This window comes from Pogona vitticeps, chromosome 3 (assembly GCF_051106095.1).
Source record: "Pogona vitticeps strain Pit_001003342236 chromosome 3, PviZW2.1, whole genome shotgun sequence".
NCBI classification, from domain to species: Eukaryota; Metazoa; Chordata; class Lepidosauria; order Squamata; family Agamidae; genus Pogona; species Pogona vitticeps.
In genome coordinates, this window is record NC_135785.1 from 103,668,180 (window position 1) to 103,691,447 (window position 23,268).

The window sequence follows — 23,268 nt, forward strand, 5'->3', positions numbered from 1 at the left end:
TTGTAGTTTTACTTAAAAATTCCCACCAGATGTACTACATTTTTAGCAGCTTCCACAAATATATTTGGAGCTAGATACCCATTTAAAGCTAGCGGTCTGAAGAGCTGAGCACTGCTTGTCTGCTGCAGCAAGAAAAGTAAAGCCTTGCAAAAACTCCAAGCATGTGCTCTTTATGTAGTTTCTCCAGATTCAGCGTTCACAATATTCAGGTAGGACTCTGCCTAAAACTGAAGAGCTGCTACCAGTCAGTAGCAGTAATCCTGGTCTGAGACAGTACAGGGCTCTTAACACATTTATCATGGAGCAGTCTTTTGTGAATTACAATGTCCTTCAACTCATGCACAAAATATCCTGTAACTTGTAGGTGTTATAAGATGGAGGTGAGAACTGTAAACAGTAATGTCAGAGACAAAACTCAAAGTACAGCTGGTGATAACTGCCTTAGCAGTGGTTTATTCACAAAACTGCAGAGTAGTAACAGACATAAACTTAATAGCAGTAATGTCAAAATTAAAAACTAGGGGAGGAACTTAGCCATCTAGGACACAGGGAAAACCCTTCTTACATATTTCAAGATGGAATATCTTTAATGGATTCACTATATGTGACTTAAACAGGAAGGCTTATTTTACTTTACTGTGGGTGAACTTCAGCCTATGATTTGTTACTCACCAATGCATAATATTTTGTGAATTGCTACTGTTAAGTGGTTTTCTGCATTTCAGTTCTCAGGTGTCAAGTTTAAAAACTCCTTCCCAATTATGTATTTATGCCTCTGTGACAGGGCAGTACTTCATGTATCTGATGATATAAAGGGTAATTATGAAAGCTGATGCCATCCTAAATGTCTTAGCTTCTCAAAACACCATAAGACTGTTTTTAAAGCATGTGCTTGTTTTTTCCATTTTCAATATATTTTCTACCACCTCACCTTAATGTACCTTTGAGTTATTGGTCCATTGGTGGCTCACCATGGCCATAGGTACCTTTACCACCAGCTATTACTGAGTTAGGGCCCATCTTTTAAGAGAAAGGAATTGGAATAGGGACTTAAACTTTATTACAATGAAATCAAGCAATGGTACTAGTACACAAACCTGGCTACACAGATGATTATATAACCCAAGTTAAAATACAGTAATTCTGGCCTGAGCAAAAGTGAACAGAACATGCTGTGGAGGTAAGATCTTCACCCTTGCAGAAAAAGTAGCACATCTCACCACCTGTCCGTTGAAAGGATGGGGCACTCTTCATAACAATGTCATCACAATGAGATTCTCTAGTCTATTATACTCCATTCAGTTCTGTGCTGCGTTGAAGGGATTCAAGTCTGATTGCATTACTTAAGTATATACTCAGTTCTCTACAGTCATGCTCAAAGTGACTGCCTTTGCAATGAGCCCTTCATATGTTCCCAATTGTTATAGAGAGCATAGAGGCTGGTAAGCATCAGTCCTGTAATGCCTCCTCTGGCTATCCCACGCAGTCCACCTGCAGGAGGGCAAAAAAGGAAGAAATTCCAGGTTAAAAATCAGCTCAACAAGTATATCAAAGGTTTGGTTATGTGGACTTCAAAATATTAAAGTTCATATAAAAAACAAACAGCAGCGGATATAGTATATCATATAGCAGTGCTACTTTGTTGAAACATACATAGTAAGAATGCTGATCAACTTAAGAGTAGCAAGAAAAGAGATTTTCAACATCTGCCTCAAGCAACTGGTTCAGCATATCCTTCCCTATGTCCTTATCCTGTTTCAGGTAATAACAGGGAAGCTAGTTTTGAAGAGGATCCCTTGCATAATACAGCATCAAGACAAAGGTCCATATGTAACTTAAAATACAGACCCTCCAAAAATAAAATACTCAGGTGTGTGAGAACACACCTGTATATACTGAACTGAAATGGGCAATATAACAGGCCATTTTTTCAAAACAGAATATAGGAGACTTACACAAGGAGGGCATTACCCAATCAATGCTCAGCTCTTTTAAAAGTCATTTTCAACCAGTATGGGAGGAACATAATATAATCGGGGCTTAATGGCACACACAAGATGTTTGTCCAGGTGGAATGAATCATCTCTATAAAAGATTGGAAATGGTTTTCTAATACACTGCTCAGAAAAATGCAGATACACCTCCAATGAGAGACTGTAATAAATTATTTAGTAAGTCACTGTTAAGTAAGTTAGCATCCCTCATTTATCTTTTAAAAAAACTGGGCAGCATCAGATTTCTTGGTTGCAATGCAGTGTGTTGCCCAATTTACAAAGACTTGAAAGGAAGAATGAAGGACCAAATTTTGCAATTCAGTACAGGGCCTTATACTTCATTTGCCATACACTTAGTACTGCTGCCTGAATCAGTTACTAGAGATGTGCCATTCGTTTTTGTTTTAACTCCAACTCCCAAATTCTGTGAGTTCCAGCCCACAGATCCATACCTACATTTCTCTCATGTGGATCACGGCCTATCTAGAGTCTTGCTTCCTGTTGGTAATGAACAAAAATTAGAAGCTGCTGCTGTGATTCTAGTGAAGCACAGTCTTGCTGCCCTTCCATCTCCCAAAGAACTACATCCGCAAGAAGCACTGAAACAACTTCCTTTTTTCATACATGACCAACAGAAAGCACACCTGAGTTAATACTCGGGCTGGAATTTCCAGAATTCTACCTGGAAAATTCTGATAGCTGGAGTCAACCACACAAACAGAAAAAACTCAACAACAACCATAAATTGTGTATACCTAGAAGACATTTGAATATAAAATTGAAAACAAGTAACATTTGGCAAAACAAACCTGAGTTGCTGGGTATGAAAGTTTCATGTATGCCTAACTCAACAACCTACTCCTTCCACTTCTGCTCACTTAGTGATAGGCAGAAACGTTTCTCCTCCCCTGCAATCACAATTCTGCTACTCTCAGATAGCAGTCTGACTTCAACAAGGCTCGGAAATGAGCATCTGTCATTATCTGTCACACGTATACAATATATGAAAGTGGCCTATATTAGCTTGTTGCAGTGTTAAAAAGCAGTCCTTTAGAAAGCTTGCCAACATCACATGAGTAAGCATTACTGGATACCAGTTCTATACGTTGCTCGACACTTAACAGAGGAATTGGGTATAGGTTACGACCCTCAAAGAAAAAACAGGCTGAGTGCCCCATAACATTTTACTTTCTGATGTTAGGTCAGTGATAACATATAGCTACTAGTAAACACAGCCTGCATTCTCCAAACATCAGTAAGTTCCTGCCTGCCACTCAATTCTCCTTCACTAAATTAGTGAACTACTGAAAGACAGCATGAAGTTGAACACGGCTTCATTTCTCAGGACTTCAGCCAGCATGTTGAAAAGTAAATCCCATTGGTTTTACTAAGGCATACACTTTACGTTCTATCCTTTTCATTGTGTAAGGGGAGTCACTTAACACAGTAACTTAACACTATTACCTGCACAGTGCATCAATGTGGTCTATTGACCCATTCACTTACGTTAGCTGCCCTCAAATTTAAAGCATTTCTCCAATTGATAGAAAACTAAACTTTATACCTACAGTCGCTACATAGACATTAGACACAGCACAACTCGACACACAAAACCATTCTATCTAAAATGGAGAATAATCATTAGCATTCGCTTTCCCTATGGCATGCCTCATTCTAATCAGTGAAAAACTATACAGTTCAATGTCCTGGGCTCAAACCTAATACAAACTCAAATTGTGCAAAAAGAACATTTTGCTATAAAAAGCACATTTATACAAATCCAGAAGTCTTATCATAATCAAGATGCTGAATGAATGTTACATATAATCTTAGCATTAAAGTAAAGCATTGATTTAGATTTGAATATCTTTCATTCTTTATAAAAACTGCTAACCTTTGGCATTCAAGAGGTTACAGGATATTGTCCTATGTCTGGTGCATCAGTTTACTAATTTATCACTGATTCCAATTAGTTTTCAGATGCTACAGCAATATTTAAACTAAGAGTATGTCTCTAGTACAATAATACCAGTATTGCAATGGCATATGTTATTGTGAGGCCAAGTTAAACACACCTATAATTTAAAATCAATTAAGAGGAGGGGGGCAGGTCAACTAATCTTCAAACAAGTAGAACAAATTGTTTTACTGCTTTTGACAATGCCTGACTAGGCTAAATCTGGAGAGTGGCCTATTGCAGTTATACTAGGTAGAAAAATTAAGGAAAAAATACTTGACTGTACAAGATGGCCAGACTTAAATAATCAAGATGGACAGACTTTTATAATCGCTTCCTACTTACTGCCTTCCAAGTGTTATAATCTGCAGTGAAAACAAGCTCTGGATTCTTCTGCTCCTTTACTGTTACTGCTTTCATTTACTCAGTGTTTAGAGCTGAACTGCTTGATTATCTCACCAGTTTTTTCTCTAAACACAAAGTCCTCTCATCAATTTTTGATTCTATTTGACTTAAGGACAAATCTTTGTGTTGGGTTCTGAGGCTTAAAACCTGCATGTGTGTAATACTTCCTGGATTTCTGCTGGAGACTTTTTTTTCTTAAGACATCATTACTAACGATGCTCTCCAGTTATAACCATAGCCAACTATATTATAACACTTCAAAATTAAAGTTTAATTTGCTCTATATATATGCATTTGATTTATTGCTACTGCAGTATCTAAGGAACGAACTGCAGATACATTTTGGATTTTCATTATAAGTGCACATGCTTGTCCAGGCTGTAGTATAGCATAACTTTATTACTCTGGTATCTTGCAGCTACAACAGGATACCTGAAGATAAGGAAATCAGTATTTTCAATATTTTTCTCATTTCAATTTTTCTTTCTTTTGGTATTTCCTGAAGAAAAAATAGCACATGTCACTAACCTAATCAATCAACAGCAAAGTGCCTGTGAATCTCATGATATGTATCAGATAAATATGATGCTTTATGTCCCATTTTTATTCTAGGAAATGTTCTCCTTGCAGTTACCGACTTTTACACTTGTCTATATTTATTTCACCATTAATCAAAAGATACAAACTGCTTAGAAAAATTGAAAAATACTCAGTATGTATAGTTGCTACAGTACAACAGCATACCATCATATAAGTGAATATATAAAGAACCACAGAAAGCACTGAGTAGGAATAAAGCTCTCTATAGTCAATACTTCCAACCAGGTACTACTTTTCATCCATGTTCTATTCAAGGCCAAGATAAATAAAGGTTATTTTGACAACATACCTGTACTTTTATACAACATGCCTGTCATAGTTCCAGCAGCAATTGTATTCAGATCATCTTCTGCACCACGTGTTTTTTCTATAACAACTCCAAATGCACTATACAGCAATGCTGGAATGGAATTCAAAGTTACAGTCAAACAAATGCAACCCAACCAAACAGATTATCCAACACTGGACCAGTAACACCCCCTCTTCAAATTCTAATTACAATATCCTTTTCTCTCCTCTGACTATATCAGTCTTAGAGAAGAAAAGCTACTGATGGAACTGAATAGCTCAGTGGCTTAAACTCAAACTCCCAACCCTACTGAGGTTGGGAGTTAGAGTCCCCACTGCGCCTTGAGAGGGGCTGCACTCAATGAGCCATAAAGTCCCTTCCAGCTATGCAGTTCTAAGGTTATTACCATGTTTCCCTGAAAATAAGATAGGAACTTATATTATTTTTTGCTCCAAAAATGCATTAGGGCTTATTTTCAGGGGATGTTTTATTTTTTTAATGTACAACAATCTACGTTTATTCAAATACAGTCATGTCATCTTCTGGTGGCTGCACAATGATGGAGGGTGGGTTTTCACTTAACTAGGGCTTATTTTCGGGTTAGGTCTTAATTTTGGGGAAACAGGGTATTATTATTTCATTGCCTATAGAGAATAACAATTTCATCCAAATGTTCTACTTCAAGTAATAAAGATGCATAACACTTTCTTTGCTTCTTACAGGCCAATGACTGACATGGCTATCAAGGCAGGCAGGCTAATAGCTTTTTTGAATTATTTTGCAAGGCTGAATGAGGTTAGCAAGTTGGTCAGATTTCAGCCATATGTGTCTTCTGGCACAGGTTAAATACTGAAAGTAGGGACAAGTTTACCTAGAATGCTAGGCATCACAATTGCGCCCCCGCCCCAATTTTTAAAACTACAGCAGCAGTTCAACGCTAGTACTTATAAGGCAAAGACAGAGCACTGCACATCCCACACTATATCTGCAAACCTATTGTCTAACAATGTTTATTTAAAACAACCATTATCTAATAAAAGGCACAAATATTTTAGTTCTAGGTACAGGAATGTGCAGAACTCTCTCCAGTGTTTACTTTCACAAAAACTCCAGCAGGCTTTTAAATGAAAGACTTCTACATTCCTAACTGCAAATAGTTCTTCCATAACTGCTACTAACTGTAAAAGAGCCAAATTTAACAGCTGACAACTCGGGTGTTGTGCAACAGTATGAAACATCAATGGTTAGCCTGAGAACTTTGATTCCAAAGTGATGTAACTAAAAGAAATCTATGTATGCTTCCTAAATTCATTCTACCCTTGGAGCTGTTGGGTTCCACTCAGGTTGCTCAGAAGCCCAATCCCTGGCATCTGGAAATTCTGGAGGTTATTGGGGTGGTGGTGGTGGAAGGGGCAAGAGGAAAAGAAACTTCCTTTCTACAAATTTCTTTCGATTAACTTATCTTGCGGTATGGATAATGCAATTGCTAGGAATTTAGATTGTTATAATAAAACAATTACGTAGGCCAAATTTGGGTAACCCAGGTGTTCTGGGGCTGTAATTCTCAGAAGCCTTCACCACCAACTCTGCTCTCTGGAGTTTCTGGGTGCTGCAGTCCCAAAACACTTGGGTTACTCAAGTTTGGGAACCACTGACTTAGGACATCACAAACAGGATAGTTGAAGGTGGGATAGAGGAATTCAAGTTTTTTTAAAAAAGAAACCTCATGCTGATGTGCAGGTCTGACAGCACCAGTGCGCCTTCTGATATGGACTGAGGCACTTCCTCAATAGCAGAGGAAACAGCAACACTTCTTTCTCCTGCAAATCCTTCTAACCTTCCACTTTACAATTTAATTAATGGAACAACACTTGGCTGTCTTTAGAGAAAGCACCTAACGATAGTTTGAGAAACTCTATTTGGCCTTGGTGGCAGTCTGGTTTCAGAGCCATGGGTATCAAATCTAGCCCAATGTTTTGACTATTTGTCTTGAACTCCTCTCCACCCCATTTTATACCTCTTTGCCTAATGAAGAGTTATGGAGAATTTGAAAATTTGTGACTTTACAATAAACTAACACTTATACAGACATGAAAAAGAGCTTTAAATTTTCAAAAAGGAGGCAAAACTCCTTTAGAGGACGTAAATGAATGTTGTTCAAAAGAACTTAGAAATGTCTTTTTTATTTTTACCAACATTTGCTTGTTCTGTCTGCAGAAAAGGGAAAATGTAGTTTTCTAGTTTTAAGATGTTACCTCATGAGTGGGGGACTAATGAGTAACATGCAGTAACCCATGAGCTTCCTACTTTATCTGGACCTAATTTGAATTTCAGGAAGCTAAAATGAGAAGTCAATCCTTTAACGAAAGCCGTTGACTTATTTGAATGGAATGTGTTGTGCTGTTCTTAAGGTATAGATATCATACAATTTTACACTAAGAATTCTTAAGAGAAAAATATTAATATCAAGCCACCTCCCTGACAGACCTCAAATTCCATGGCATATACAAAAATAATGGTTGCATAAATGGGAGAAGATAGCCTTAAGTTTATGGATAAGCAGCAGTAATATTGCTGAATTGTTCAAGATCACAATACTAAACTGCTGACAATACTGAACAGAAGAGGAACAGATGTTGAAATAGCTAGCTTGGTCAGATGCCTGTTTCCTATAACCTGCCTAACTGTTTTTGAAGCAATACTTGAGAAGGAAATGGCTTAAATATCCTATAAAACCATTTCTTATTTTCATGCTGTAAAGAAAGAGCGGCAATTTAGTTCAACGGGCCTCTCAGAGACTGGACACTCTCCACCACCACACTGTTTTCCTGCATAATCCTTGCTGGTAAAAAGAAACTCTTCAAAGAACTGAAATCAATATTTGCAGACGTGCTGCTAAAGACAGGTCAGGAAAGTGGACCCGGCAAAAGAACTATTACTCAAGAAAACAAACACAGCTGTAAAGCATCTGTTAATGTATCACTCGCAGTGCTGGAATCTCGAACTTAGTCACCTTGGAGTCCAAGTGGCAATTTTCCATTAATATAATCTATGGTGTCTTTGCTGACAGCAGAAAAATCCTGAACAGGTTTGAGGGCTTAGTGATAAAAAAAAGCAATCTTTTAAGCTACCAGATCTCCACCCTGCATGCTGTAATGCAGTGCAGTGGACTTCAAAAATGAAATGGCTTGGCTCTTGGATGAGCCTATATACAATCAAATACAAGGTTAAACTACATTCTTCATGTGGATTTTATTGACAAATTTACTCACCTACAGATCCAAGAGTATTGGCCCATAATGCTCCTTGCTTTGTCACCATATTTAAAATCCTGTAAGTAATGAGATAGATAAGCTGAAGTATACTACTACTACTAAAACAATCTGCAGGACTAAAAGGCACTGTAAATCAAGTTTCAAGTTACTGCACATTCTTCCCTTTTACTTGAATCTTGAGATCCACAATGCAGGGGCGGGTGCAAAAGGTACAGAACTGTATCAGAATTTAACTGCACCAAGTCCTACAGTATAGGAAATATCCTGCTAGACATAATGGTGGAACCTAACAAGGCCTATTCTTCAATCAACTAATTAATTTGCTGATAATTTTTTAAAAGTAAATATTTCGGGTAGCTCTCACATTTTCCTTAGCTAGCCACTGTATCAGCTTCATGAAGAATATTCCTGTTATCTTTGATCTAAGATCAGAAGACATGGACATCCATTCTCATGTTTGCTGTAAGACTTTAATTAGACATGTGAGATTAGTCTTCGTCTCCCAATCTCACTGGCATAGGCAGCCTGCCCAATAAACACCAACCACCGTAACCTGCTGGTCCCACTTAACCTCATGGCCCGCACAGCCAGCATCATTGACAGCGTGCCAATCGCAGCAGTAGCCCAGCTGGTGCTGCCCCACCACCCTGCTTTGATGGCCACTCCGGCAAGGGACAGGATGATAAGTCTCCCCACTTGGCCACTGAGTGGCTATCTGAGCAGGGAGGCAGGGCAGCACCAGCTGTGCTACTGCTGCAATTGGCACACTGTCAATGCTGGCTGTGCGGGCCACGAAGTTAAATGAACAAGAAGTTAACAAGAAGAGTACAGTAATGCTCACCTTATACAATTCTAGCCAGCTGGGTAGCTCAATGAACAGAGCACCTAGTTATAGTCAGAGGCTGGGAGCTCAATTCCCCACCATGCCTCCTGGCAAGAACCTACCTGTAGACACAGTCCCAGAGTACCCCCAGCAGAGAAATAGTAAACCACTTGAGCTTTTTATGCTTCAAATAAAAAAAGTGTCCCTAAATCAGAACTGATTTGACAGTAGGCAATTATTACAAACTGCGACCTGACAAACTTGTTCCTTAAAAGTCACTTTAATACAGAAATTTTACTGCATACTGAGTAAGCATGTATGCTTCCAGACTAGCACTCAGCAGGATTTTATCTGCTCAGCACACTCTCAAGAGAAGCACAGCACTGCCTCACACTGTTGCCAGCTGCCTCCAAAACACAGACAGTGACAAGCAGCTAAAGTAGACAGTACTTTTATCTTCCAGCAGTGTAACACTGTCACAAACATGGTATTGTCAAGAACAGCTGACTACTGCTGGAAATTAGGAAGAAATAAAAAGGTAGACCTGTTTAGCACATGGAAGGTGTCCTCTAGTTAGAGTTGTTTGAAATTAATTCTTTACTGCTTTGACACACACACAAACACACACACACACACACAAAATTAAGTCCAGTGATTGTGCAATCTTTTTAATAGACAAAAGCAAATAAATGCTAGGGAATTCTAGCAAAGCAATGCAGTATTTTATTAGCTAATGTTGCAATTTCTGAACTTTTCAGTATGAAAACTGTTTTGATTTTGAGAAACCCTTTATCTCCTCCATTACCCTTTACTATCATCCAACATCCTTTCAAAAAAAATATCTCTTTTAAAATAAAAATACATAAAATTATTTCATAGTAAAAATAATAATCATGTACCATCAGTTAATTCGGACTTACAGCAGGTTTTCTAAGTAAAAAAAAAATACTCAGAAGTGGTTTACCATTTCCTTCTTCTGGGGGCATTCTGGGACTGTGTAGCTTGCCCAGAGTCACACAGGTTAGCTCTATTCGCAGGAGGCATAGCAGGGAATTAAACTCTCAACCTCTGGCTCCACAGCTAGATATCTAAACCACTGAGTAATCTAGTCAGCAAAATAAAAATACTGGCATCTACTTCAGAAATGTGTTTAAGTCCACACCCCACTTAAATTTTTTTTGTGCCTCATATTTGGGTACCAAAGGCCAAGATGTACATGCAAACATTTGATGAACAGCATTGCAGTAGTTCTTTCTTACACTTCTTTCAGGCCAACTCAGCATAAACAGAATAATGGGCAACCATGCTAACATTTCATCCTAATTTGTAAATTCCATGTATTCATTATACCTCAAATATTCCTGGGCTGAAAGCATAAAAAACATCAAGTAAAATATACATTTATCTTTGGTGGAAGATAAATGTCTATAGGGAAGACAGCAGCAGTGCCATCCCTGCCTCCCACTGTTCCAGGGGAATGCGCTCTCCATCCCTTTGGAGTGGATTTTCAAAAGGCACAAGTAGCTGCAGGAGAAATTAGAAGCAGTTGCTTCCTTTGTTTGTGCTGCAGGAAGTATTCCCCCTGCACAGAACTCAAGCTACAAGCACTCTCCTGCCAGGAGGAACAGAGTCGGAATTTGCATTGTTTTATCCCAGTGCAATATATGGTGAAATCTGGTTAAATGGTAAAAAGAAATTCTAACACCTATCTCACAAAATTATTTAATGTACCTCTTTAATGTACCATATCAAATACTGTTAAGATTTCACCTTTAGGCAGCTTACAATTAAATCATATTATAAGTCACATTTTGTATTCCATTTTTTGTTTTCTACTCCCAAGTGATTTCTTTTGCAAACTATTACGGAATGAAGTGATTTGAAGACCCAGCATTTTCTTGAAGACCTAATATGACACATAGATTAACCTAAATCTTGCTGCCACCTACTGGTAACATGACAAATTGTTCATATGAAGTGATATTTTAAGTGAAACACCAGTGGCTTCCCTTGTATCACTATCATATTCAAATCCAGATGTTTTATTTCTTCCAGCCTATTCTAGAGAAAATAGAAGCTTAAAGTGTTTATTGCTAATAAATATGCTGCTAGCATCTACCCTTTGATGTCCAACTATAACAACACTTTATGCCTTTGCCAGAAGGATCATGTGACTCTTTTATACACCTAAAATCTTTGACAGGAAATTGTTGCCCCACTATCCTCCTTGAATAGACTAGAATGTGGAATGCTGACAATGTCTTTCCAGGTTACCACATTTTTTATTCAGAAATAGATAGGGTGGCCAGGGCTAGCTTTACCTATTTGGCCCTTTTACAGAATTCTGATATACGGAAATCAATAAATATATTTTTACATGGTACAAAGTAATACCACTGGCTCACAACATGTCAATGTTATATTGAAACAGCAGGAACCAGTGAATTTAAGTCCCACGATGGTTTAGGCAAAGTTGATCTTTCTGCTTTTCAAGTCCTTCATCTATAAATTTGTCTTATTTCTCTTGATATGTGATCCAAGCTTAGAACCCCTGGCTTGCTCTATTTCGCAAAACTGTGATACATATCTGATTCTGTAGAACTTGCTATTTTACTCAGTCTCTTAGAATACTCTTAGAACCACAAACATGGGATTCTAAAATGATATATTACGGTTTATTTCTGAAACTCAGCCCTCTATTCAAGCAATGAAGACAACCAATACTTTGAGATATTTGTCTAGCTATCTACAAATTTATCGAAGACAGAACTGATACCAAAAGGGGCTAAAATATCACAGTCTAGATCTGCTGACTCAGAAGGCTCAGACTGATATCAGTAGAATTTAGATATTCCCTTTCTGCTGCTCAGGCACCAATTCACATCAGGCAGTGTGGAGGAAAGATGCTATGTTGCTTTCAGGCTAGCCACTGCATTCTGGATTTTCCCCCTTTTGAATTTTAATCTGCCCATATCTTTGCATTAAGGCTGTGTGTGTCAGAGTGAAGGTAGATGAATGAATAGGCTTGTTCTTCTGCTACTTTGTCTGGGTAGGTCACAATAGTGCTGGGGCATATTCCCTTCCCTTCCTTATGGGTGCTTTGCAAATAAATGCTGATTTCTGCCGTTCTTATAATGTGCTGCCAGAAGTATGTCTCAATTCAAACCAGCCTTTTCATTCATGTTAGACCTTTGGTGCATTTGGCCATTACCAGGAATGAAATCCGTGTGACAGGTTGCCTGGATTTATTTCTGAAAGCCAGGGTACTGACTGGGAGAATTAACGACATAGCACAGCTGTCACTGGATTTAGCATTTAGAGCGGCCTGACAGGTCATTTATTTCCTGGTGTCTGGGGTGATGATCTCCATTCCTGAACAAAATCCACACCTATCTGAAAGGAGAGCAAACCATATCTTTAAGATACACCACATTCCCAAAACTGAGAACACTGCATAGTGCCACTCTATTCTAGATCATAATCCCTTGTTTTTCCCATTCAGTTAAAAAAAACTTTAAATGAACATTATATCTTTGGTAAAATATGTCTTTCAGAGACCTTCTTTCTATCTACTTAGCAAACATTTAAATAAAATCAGTATTCCCCCCCCCAAGAAATGTATATAATTATCTTGGAACTATAGAGGAGGAAGGGGCCATATGGATCTTTGACTCCAGCCTCTGTCAGAAATGAACTCCCAACCTCTGATTCCACAGTCAGATACCTAAACCACTGTAGGGTGTCTAAGGACCATAAATTTATTTGACAAAAACTCCATTTGATGAGGGGATTTGACTTACTCATAGTCCATACCAGTGGTTCTCAATCCTGGGTAACTCAGGTATTCTTGGATTGCAATTCCCAGAAGTTTTCACCACCAGCTATGCTGGCTGGGGTTTCTGAGAGTTGCAGGTCAAGAACATCAAGGTTACCAAAATTTGGCAACCACTGAGCTATACAAATAACCCTTCTTGTTGGCATCTGTTAACTGAAGGGATATTTCTGCTTTGTTGAATTCTGTCCTAGATCACTTTGGAATCTGCCAACCTATGGCCCATTTCCAAGTAGACAGTATTGGATCTAAACATGTCAGAGCAGGTTTTAGTCCTCTTGTGCTGCTCATAGTGAGGGATCTTTGGTGTATAATAACAATCAAAATTTGAATACTAGGAAACTTTCAATTCACTTAAATTAAGTACAGTGGTGCCCCGCATAGCGACGTTAATCCGTTTCAGGATTAACGTCGCTATACGAAAACATCGCTAAACGGAAAGAAAATCCCCATAGGAACAAATTAAACCGTTTAATTCGTTCCTAGGGGCAAAAACTCACCGTTCAGCGAGGATCCTCCATAGGGGCGGCCATTTTCCCTGCCTCGGTAAGTGAGGAATCCGTCCAGAAAACAGGGGGCGCCATTTTGGAACCGCCGATCAGCTGGCATTTCCCCCCCCAGGAAAAGGAGGAAGAGGAGGAGGTGAAGCGGGAGACGGGGAGTCAGGCGCCCGGCCCTTTCCCTTCCCCTGCCGCCGCCGCCCTGGGAGGAACAAGCCGGCCGGGTGCCGGCTTGAAGAAGAAGAGGAGGTGAAGGGTGAGGCGGACCCAGGCACCCGGCCGGCTTGTGGCTTGTTCCTTCCCGGGGCCGTGCAGGGGGAAGAGGGAAGCCTCTTCCCCCTGCACACCCCCGGGAAGGAACAAGCCACAAGCCGGCCGGGTGCCAGCTTGAAGAAAAAGAGGAGGAGGTGAAGGGGGAGGCGGAGCCAGGCACCCAGCCCAGGGCTCTTTCTCTTCCCTCTTCCCCCTGCACGGCCCGGGAGGAGCGAGCCAGCCGAAGCGCCGCTCGCCGCCGGCTTTCGGATGAGCGGCCGCCACCGCCTCCTCAGAGGAAGAGGGCTCCCCCGCGGTCTATCTCAAGCTCCCACCTGCATTTTCCCCCAGCTGACCGGCGAGCTTGAGAAGGACCGTGGGAGAGCCCTCCCCGCCGGTCCTTCCGATGCCCCCGCCGGTCAGCTGGGGGAATATGGGGCCTATGGGGAAAAATCGCAAAGCGATTTTTCCCCATAGGCAACATCGCAATGCGATCGCAAAATCCGCATCGGTATGCGGATTTGTCGTTAAACAGGGCACCCGTTAAGCGAGGCACCACTGTATTATGTGTGCCAGATAATGACATCATCTGACTGGTACTATGCAACATTATGCAAGACAATTTTGCTCATTATGTGCTGACGGTACTGTCAAGTAATGTGACTTAATAATAATGATAATTTATTGTCATTGTAAGTATATACACAGTATACCCATACAACGAAATTCACTTAGGTTATGGGGATGGCAATAAGGATAAAAAGGAGACCTCTTAGTCCTTTTAACTTAGAACACATTTTCTTCTCTAATTTTCTTTCTTATGTGTGATTATTTCTTCCTTCCACTTTTATACCACCTGATTAGTGCACACTCACATCATAAGCTCAAATTCAAGACTTCTTACAGCAAAGAGTAAGAGAATCTAACTTTGTACCTTAACCCATTTCACTGTACAGTACAGACCAATACAGTATCCCATTGCTCAGTGTAATAAGTTGCACTAAAACAGGCCCACCAAATCAGTGGGAATTTGGTGTGTCAACTCCTTCATAAATCCCACTGATTCAAATAGGCCTACTCTAGAGTACTATTTGAATCAAAGGAACCTACAGAGGAGGAAACCTACTACAGAAAGCAACAGGATTTCATTCACCAAACCCTTCTCTTGGAGATCATCCAAAAATGTTTTAGTTTCACACCAGCTACAATGTGGGCTAAGTTCAGTTGGTATGTCCAGCAAATCAAACCACAAGGAAAAGAACTGGCAGCAAATTATCTCACAAAGGATGAACTTAGATAGTTATAAAGTCCTTGGAAAATAGGACAGAAAGAATCAATTAGACAGCTGAAATATATGGAATTAAGAACTTACTGTACGTTTCTAGGTTTAGACCAAGCCATGCTTTGTGTCTCCTTCAAGCCCAGTCTCAGGCCATTCAGTGCACCAAATGCAGCTCCTATTAGAGAAGGACATCGGGATTCATTAGCTTCAACAAATAAGAACTTAATGCAGAGTGTAGAAACAAAAATGCAGTTTACAGAAAAAGATTCTACTAGCTTGCACGTTTCTACTGAACATATAAGAAATTCACTTTATTGCTAGTTTACTATTACAGTGGTGCCTCGCAAGACGAATGCCTCGCGGGACAAAAACCCGCAAGACAATTGGTTTTTGCGATCGCTATGGTGCCTCGCAAGACAGTCTCTTCTATGGCCATGCTTCGCAAGACTTTTTTTAGACCGATGCCTTGCAAGACGAATAAATTCAATGTAATTCTGTAAGCCATGGTACCAAAGTCAGAAGCTGACTAACACTGGGAGTTAAGGACAAAATATAGATTCAATGCTCCTTCCCAAAGTATCAAGCAGATTCTTCCTTTTTTGCTCATAGGAATAAGATTCTTGTGTTCATTATAGTACAGAAGTTATTCCAGAACATCCTTCAAAGCGTGTTGTGGATATCACTCCACAACTGTAGCATAAGCTCTTGTGGTCCCTCTAGCACCATAGCACTCTGTTTTTTTAATTTGGCAACAGAGTACTGTAATATGCAACTTTCTAGCATCTGCCAGCATACTGCATGCAGATTCACATAGTTTTCATAACAGAAGTTATCTTCTCCCACAAACCGGTTACTTTGTCTGTTATAAATGAAGTATAAAAATAACTCTTTGGCAAACAAAGATATAAATTTTATTTGTATGATGTTCAGATGCACATAGATTTATGTATTTCAAATATTTAACAAAATGATACGATTGAAAGTGATCCCATACCTGTTATGCAACATCCTCCAATTGTAAAGAAGGCCAGCTCAAATCTACCCCTAGTTTTACTAGCTCCAGTGGGTAAGATGAATTCATCTGTGTCCTGAAACAGACATATATGTCTCCATTAATATCTACTATCTTTTAGTTCAGTGGTTCTTAACCTTAGGTTACTCAGGTGTTTTTGGACTGCAACTCCCAGAAGCCTTCACCACCAACTGTGCTGGCTGGGGTTTCGGGGAATTGCAGTTCAAAAACACCTGAGTAACCCAAGGTTAAGAACCACTGTTTTAGTTCATCCCCTGATAAGATGATTAACTGAAAAAAGATTAGTTAGTAAGACTGGAAAGGAAACAATTACAAGGAACCTAAATAACACATTCCAAATCAAATGAGAATCTAGAGCAGCTAAAAACAATTTTAACACAGCATTACAATAAGCCATAAACAAGTTGAGATGTGTGTATACAGTTCTTATAGTTGTAAAATGCAGTACTCTGCTGACAACACTTCAGTTGCCAAATGTTCTTAAAATAAAACAAATCACAGTGATGTATTTTGAATGCTTTTTGGAGACTAATACTCTATTACATATAATAAAAATAATGCATAATGAACATTATGTATGCTTCCAGACTAGTGCTGAACAGGCTATTAACTGCACAGCACACTCTCAGAGAAGCATAGTATTGTCCCATGTTGGTGTCAGCTGCTTCCAGAACGGAGACAATGACACACAACAAAAATAGACAGTACCTTTATCTCCCAATGGTGTAACACTGTCACAGACATGGTAGTGGCACAGACAGCTGACCACCACTGGATTTTAACAAAAACATCCTCAGAATCACCAGTTGCCATATAAGGACTAGTTCATAGTTAATTTCATAAGAAAGCATCCTGTCTGCCTGTGCTAGCCTATGGAAGAGAGTGCTAGAGGCTGTTGGGATTGTGTATGAGTGCATATCATGACATGCTAACATAAATCAGAAACATTCCAAGATAGAAACTTTTTTTTACAAACTTGTATAGCTGGGTGGGCGACTGAGCTACATGTGGTGGTGTCTCATTATGAGGCTAACCTATGAATGGTTGTTGTGGGTTTTTCGGGCTCTTTGGCCGTGTTCTGCAGGTTGTTCTTCCTAACGTTTCGCCAGTCTCTGTGGCCGGCATCTTCAGAGGACAGCACTCTGAACTTCCCCTGTGTTTCACTAAGTTACAGTAAACAGTTAATTCAGTACAGCCAGGATACCCTTTGAAATCTGCTTAACTGGTAGAGAAATCTTTCAAATGTTAACAGCTATCTAAAGAATAGAAAGGGACACACCTTTAAGGACGACTCAGGATTTCCTTTGCATACAAGATAAACTCATGAGGAGTGCAAACATACTAATCCCACTCTTTCTGTTCTTACTTATATTAAGTCTCTCATGCTTGAAGGGCAAGGAATCTGAAGGGGAGGGACTCTTGTGAGGCCCACATAAATCAGAACTTTGAAAAATCAGAGTTCTAATTAATGTTGAAAGACCGGCAGATACCTAACACTCTCCTCATCCCCAGGAGACAACAGAACTGGGGATAGAGCTACGTTCGTTCGTTCGTTTAGTAGTGTCCGACTCTTCGTGACCCCATGAACCAGAGCACGCCAGGCCCTCCTATCTTCCACTGCCTCCCGGAGTTGTGTCAGATTCATGTTGGTTGCTTCGGTGACACTGTCCAACCATCTCATCCTCTGTCGTCCTCTTCTCCTCTTGCCTTCACACTTTCCCAACATTAAGGTCTTTTCCAGGGAGTCCTCTCTTCTCATGAGATGGCCAAAGTATTGGAGCCTCAGCTTCAGGATCTGTCCTTCCAGTGAGCACTCAGGGTTGATTTCCTTTAGAATTGATAGGTGTGTTCTCCTTGCAGTCCAGGGGACTCTCAAGAGCCTCCTCCAGCACCACAATTCAAAGGCATCAATTCTTCGGCGGTCTGCTTTCTTTATGGTCCAGCTCTCACTTCCATACATCACGACAGGAAAAACCATAGCTTTGACTATTCGGACTTTTGTTGGCAAGGTGATATCTCTGCTTTTTAAGATGCTGTCAAGATTTGTCATCGCTTTCCTCCCAAGAAGCAGGCGTCTTTTAATTTTGTGACTGCTGTCTCCATCTGCAGTGATTATGGAGCCCAAGAAGGTAAAATCTGTCACTGCCTCCATATCTTCCCCTTCTATTTGCCAGGATGAGATGGGACCAGTGGCCATGATCTTAGTTTTTTTGATGTTGAGTTTAAGACCGTTTTTTGCACTCTCCTCTTTCAACCTCATTACAAGGTTCTTTAGTTCCTCCTCGCTTTCTGCCATCAGAGTGGTATCATCTGCATATTGGAGGTTGTTGATATTTCTTCCGGCAATCTTAATTCCGGCTTGGGATTCCTCCAGTCCAGCCTTCCGCATGATGTATTCTGCATATAAGTTAAATAAGCAGGGAGACAATATACAGCCTTGTCATACTCGTTTCCCAATTTTGAACCAATCAGTTGTTCCATATCCAGTTCTAACTGTTGCTTCCTGTCCCACCTATAGGTTTCTCAGGAGATAGATAAGGTGCTCAGGCACGCCCATTTCTTTAAGGACTTGCCATAGTTTGCTGTGGTCCACACAGTCAAAGGCTTTTGCATAGTCAATGAAGCAGAAGTAGATGTTTTTCTGGAACTCTCTGGCTTTCTCCATAATCCAGCGCATGTTGGCAATTTGGTCTCGAGTTCCTCTGCCCCTTCGGAATCCCGCTTGTACATCTGGGAGTTATCGGTCCACATATTGCTGAAGCCTACCTTGTAGTATTTTGAGCATAACCTTGCTAGCGTGTGAAATGAGTGCAATTGTGCGGTAGTTGGAGCATTCTTTGGCACTTCCCTTCTTTGGTATTGGGATGTAGACTGATCTTTTCCAGTCCTCTGGCCACTGTTGACTTTTCCAAACTTGCTGGCATATTGAATGTAGCACCTTAACAGCATCATCTTTTAAGATTTTAAATAGTTCAGCTGGAATGCCATCACCTCCACTGGCCTTGTTGTTAGCCAGGCTTTCTAAGGCCCACTTGACTTCACTCTCCAAGATGTCTGGCTCTAGGTCAGCAACTACATTGCCTGGGTTGTCTGGGATATCCAAATCTTTCTGATATAATTCCTCTGTGTATTCTTGCCACCTCTTCTTGATGTCTTCTGCTTCTGTGAGGTCCCTTCCATTTTTGTCCTTTATCATGTCCATCCTTGCACCAAAGGTTCCTCTGATATCTCCAATTTTCCTGAACAGATCTCTGGTTTTTCCTTTTCTGTTATTTTCCTCTATTTCTTTGCATTGTTCATTTAAGAAGGCTCTCTTGTCTCTCCTTGCTATTCTTTGGAAGTCTGCATTCAATTTTCTGTAACTTTCCGTATCTCCCCTGCATTTTGTTTCCTTTCTCCTCTCTGCTATTTGTAAGGCTTCCTTGGACAGCCACTTTGCTTTCTTGCATTTCCTTTTTTTTGGGATGGTTTTTGTTGCTGCCTCCTGTACAATGTTACGAGCCTCTGTCCAAAGTTTTTCAGGCACTCTGTCCACCAAATCGAGTTCCTTAAATTTGTTCTTCACTTCCACTGTGTATTCATGAGGGATTTGATTTAGATTATACCTGAGTAGCCCAGTGGTTTTTCCTACTTTCTTCAGTTTAAGCTTGAATTTTGCTATGAGAAGCTGATGATCAGAGCCACAATCAGCTCCAGGTCTTGTTTTTGCTGACTGTATAGAGCTTCTCCATCTTTGGCTGCAGAGAATATAATCAATCTGATTTCGATATTGCCCATCTGGTGATTTCCATGTGTAGAGTCGCCTCTTGTGTTGTTGGAAAAGAGTGTTTGTGATGACCAGCTTGTTCTCTTGGCAAAACTCTATTAGCCTTTGCCCTGCTTCATTTTGAACTCCAAGGCCAAACTTCCCTGTTGTTCCTTTTATCTCTTGACTCCCTACTTTGGCATTCCAGTCCCCCAGAATGAGCAGAACATCCTTCTTCGGTGTCAGTTCTAGAAGGTGTTGTAAATCTTCATAAAATTGTTCAGTTTCAGTCTCCTCAGCAATGGAGGTTGGTGCATAAACTTGGATTATTGTGATGTTGAAAGGTCTGCCTTGGATACGTATTGACATCATTCTATCATTTTTGAGATTATATCCCATTACGGCTTTTCCCACCCTTTTGTTGACTATGAGGGCTACTCCATTCTTTCTATGGGATTCGTGCCCACAATAGTAGACATGATAATCATCTGAGTTGAATTCACCCATTCCTGTCCATTTTAGTTCACTGACAGTGATCCTTATTCTTCTCATATTTAATCCACACAGTTCTACTGTCTAATAGGGCCTTGAAAGAAACAGTATACAGTGGTCCCTTGCTTTACGACTGCCCCGTTTAATGACGAAACCACATTACGATGAACTTTTTGCGATTGCAAAATGATGTTTCCTATAGGGGAATTTCGCTTTGCAATGATCGGTTCCCTGCTTCGGGAAACCGATTCTTCGCAAAACAACAATTTTCCAACAGCTGATTGGCAGTTTCAAAATGGCCACCGGGTAAGCAAAATGCCCCCCCGCTGTTTTCTGGGACGGATTCCTCGCTGCACAGGCAGCGAAAATAGCCGCCCTATGGAGGATCTTCGCTGGACAGTGAGTTTACAGCCCTCTGGAACGCATTAAACGGGTTTTAATGTGTTTCAATTGGTTTTTTCTTTTCGCATTACGAAGTTTTCATTCTACAGTGATTTCGCTGGAATGAATTAACATCGTAATGCGAGGCACCACTGTAGCTTGAAATCAATGTATCGTAACTGCGTGACAAATGCATTTTATGTGATTTGCTTAACTTCCAGAAGATGGCCCCATTCATCCTTGCCCTTTTCCCCATTCGTAGATAATCTCATTTTTTTACATTTTATAGCTCTAATTATGCATGGTTCTACTGTATTCTCCTTTTAACAAATAGTTTATTCATAGCTTATACTCCAAGACATTAACTAATTTATCTAATAATCAGAACAAGGCTCCTCTGATCCAACATCCTTCTATCTGTTTCGAGCAGCAAGTCACAAGTTTACCAGAAGCTTACAAGCAGAGTTCTAACCAGAAGAGATTGACTGAAATCATCAGGATTTATATTAGCGCTGATTAATAAGCCCCATTTATTGTAACTAGTATTAAAATCAAATTTAGCCCATAATATTTACATACAAGCTGAAATCCTGTTCATAGCAGAAACCCAAGTGTAACTATCCATCTATTCCTCCCTGGCAAACAAACCACTGCTGCTGCAATTCTCCGGGGGGGGGGGGGAGATGCACCTGCTGCCCCCACTCTGAGAATCATTGCAATAGCAGCTTGCTTATCAAGAAGGAAACGACAGAAAGTTATACTTAGTCTTACACTACGAACAGTATTTCAGCCACATATTCACAAGTGTTACAAAATTTTCGAGCAACTTAGTCATCAAGTACAAGTGTACATCAAACGATTAGAATAATGTTGGAAATCTCACCTGTATAAGATATTTAGGGTCCACATTTAAATATGGAGACAAAGGGTTCATTCCAGTCACTACAACGAGAAAGAGTTTTAAGACAAAAATAAATTTCTCCATCTAGGCCTGGAGACATGAAAGTCAACAACAGTTCAATACCGAGAAGAATGTAAACAAACAGGAAGTTAAACAAAATGTATCTTAACTTTGTGATGGGAATAGCTTAGTTTTTCTGTAGCAAAAAAGGAAACTTATTTTCCAAAACAGGCATATGGGTGATGGGAGGGATACACTTAGGGACTACCTCCTCTATTAGTAGGTGAGTGGAATATTCCAAACATGTGGTACCCAGGGAAGCACTCTAACCTCACCTCAAGAACTATGCCTGGCAGACTTTTCTGTCATGAAATTTTGGGACATTCACTTGTAATTCTACCACACTCTCCACAAGACTTTGATGCATGCCTTAAGAAGTGCTTTTTTAAAAAAACCACAAAAGCTAGTGCTGATTGTTCGATTTTAATAGATTAATAACGTTTTTAAAAAGTTACCTTACATATGAATATAATACATCTGTCAAGCAATACCTACTTAAGAGTGATATACACCATTTGAACCATGTAATTTGGAACAAATTTGGCCAATATTAAAGAAAATTCCCATATTATAGGCACTTCAATCTAGACTGACCCAAGCCCAGATTTTTTAAAAAATATACTTTTACATTTGCTGTTTAAATGCTCTATATTTTTTTTAAGAAAAAGTTTTACACAATTATAATTTTAATTTAGAAAGAACTGTAACCCAAACAACTCATTACAGAACATGGATTCCAAATTTGGTTTCTATGTAATGAGATAATGCAATCGCATGACCTACAGTATTTACAAAATTTTTTCTAAATAAGGTCTAATCATCCCGAGAGTGGGGCCTCTATAGTTTTCTGTATCGACTATTACGGCTTATCTTTCTTCCCAAAGAATTCTTTTTTTAAAATTAACGATTCTCAAATGGAGTTCTCAAATACACTTTTTATTAGCAGCCACTAGAGACCGCGTGACGAGGGTTTTTTTCCACTAAGCTCCCAACCAGCCATGACCTTGGAAATCCTCCTGGAAAAAGAGTCGGGCCATCCCAACAGGAGTCTCTCACGACGGCCAGCCGTTTGTTTTACCTGCCAACTTGGAAGAGGAAAAGGGGGAAAGAGAAGCACACGAGTGAAGAAGGCCTGAAAGAGAGAGAGACACCGAGAGCTCCCGGCGCCTCGTACTCACAAGGGACGCCCGCGAGGTCTGCGTGGGAATATCCCGGCCCTCCGGCGCCGAAGAGGCCTCCCAGGCCGGAGCTCTTCGTGTTCCCGGCGCCCCCCTCCATAGAGGCCAACCTCTAAGGGGGGGAGGCTTCTCCCCCTCAGCCGCACGAGCTGTCCTTGCCTCGCTCTCGCCTACCTCGAGGCCAGAACGGAAAAGGCGCAACCGACGACCTCTTGCCGTAAAGCAACGGCCCTCCCACCACGCGGGGCCTCTAGGAAGCGGCACGTCGG

General features: G+C 40.3%; 1 protein-coding gene and 2 non-coding genes across 3 annotated transcripts; all 3 read right to left on the reverse strand.

Annotated features, from left to right (window-relative positions):
- Nucleotides 1-427: 427 nt before the first annotated feature.
- LOC110080722 (mitochondrial import inner membrane translocase subunit Tim23) lies at nucleotides 428-23,237 on the reverse strand. The gene is made up of 7 exons (XM_020796854.3): nucleotides 23,000-23,237; nucleotides 21,744-21,802; nucleotides 16,204-16,297; nucleotides 15,300-15,384; nucleotides 8,518-8,576; nucleotides 5,246-5,356; nucleotides 428-1,491 (listed from the first exon to the last, which is right to left on the reverse strand). Exons 1-7 carry the CDS (start codon nucleotides 23,097-23,099, stop codon nucleotides 1,376-1,378), a joined length of 624 nt encoding a protein of 207 aa, XP_020652513.1. The 5' UTR covers nucleotides 23,100-23,237; the 3' UTR covers nucleotides 428-1,375.
- LOC140706256 (small nucleolar RNA SNORA74) lies at nucleotides 9,657-9,861 on the reverse strand. The gene has a single exon (XR_012085896.1). It is a non-coding gene; the product is annotated as a small nucleolar RNA SNORA74 (small nucleolar RNA).
- On the reverse strand, nucleotides 16,815-17,018 carry LOC140706255 (small nucleolar RNA SNORA74). The gene has a single exon (XR_012085895.2). It is a non-coding gene; the product is annotated as a small nucleolar RNA SNORA74 (small nucleolar RNA).
- Nucleotides 23,238-23,268: the final 31 nt, after the last annotated feature.

Coding starts and splice junctions, on each gene's coding strand:
- LOC110080722 (XM_020796854.3), bottom strand. CDS start 23,099: ATGGAGGGGGGCGCCGGGAACACGAAGAGCTCCGGCCTGGGAGGCCTC. Junction 5,357..8,517: donor CAATACTCTTGGATCTGTAG/GTGAGTAAATTT, acceptor ATTCCATTCCAG/CATTGCTGTATAGTGCATTT. Junction 1,492..5,245: donor CATGTTGTATAAAAGTACAG/GTATGTTGTCAA, acceptor GCCCTCCTGCAG/GTGGACTGCGTGGGATAGCC.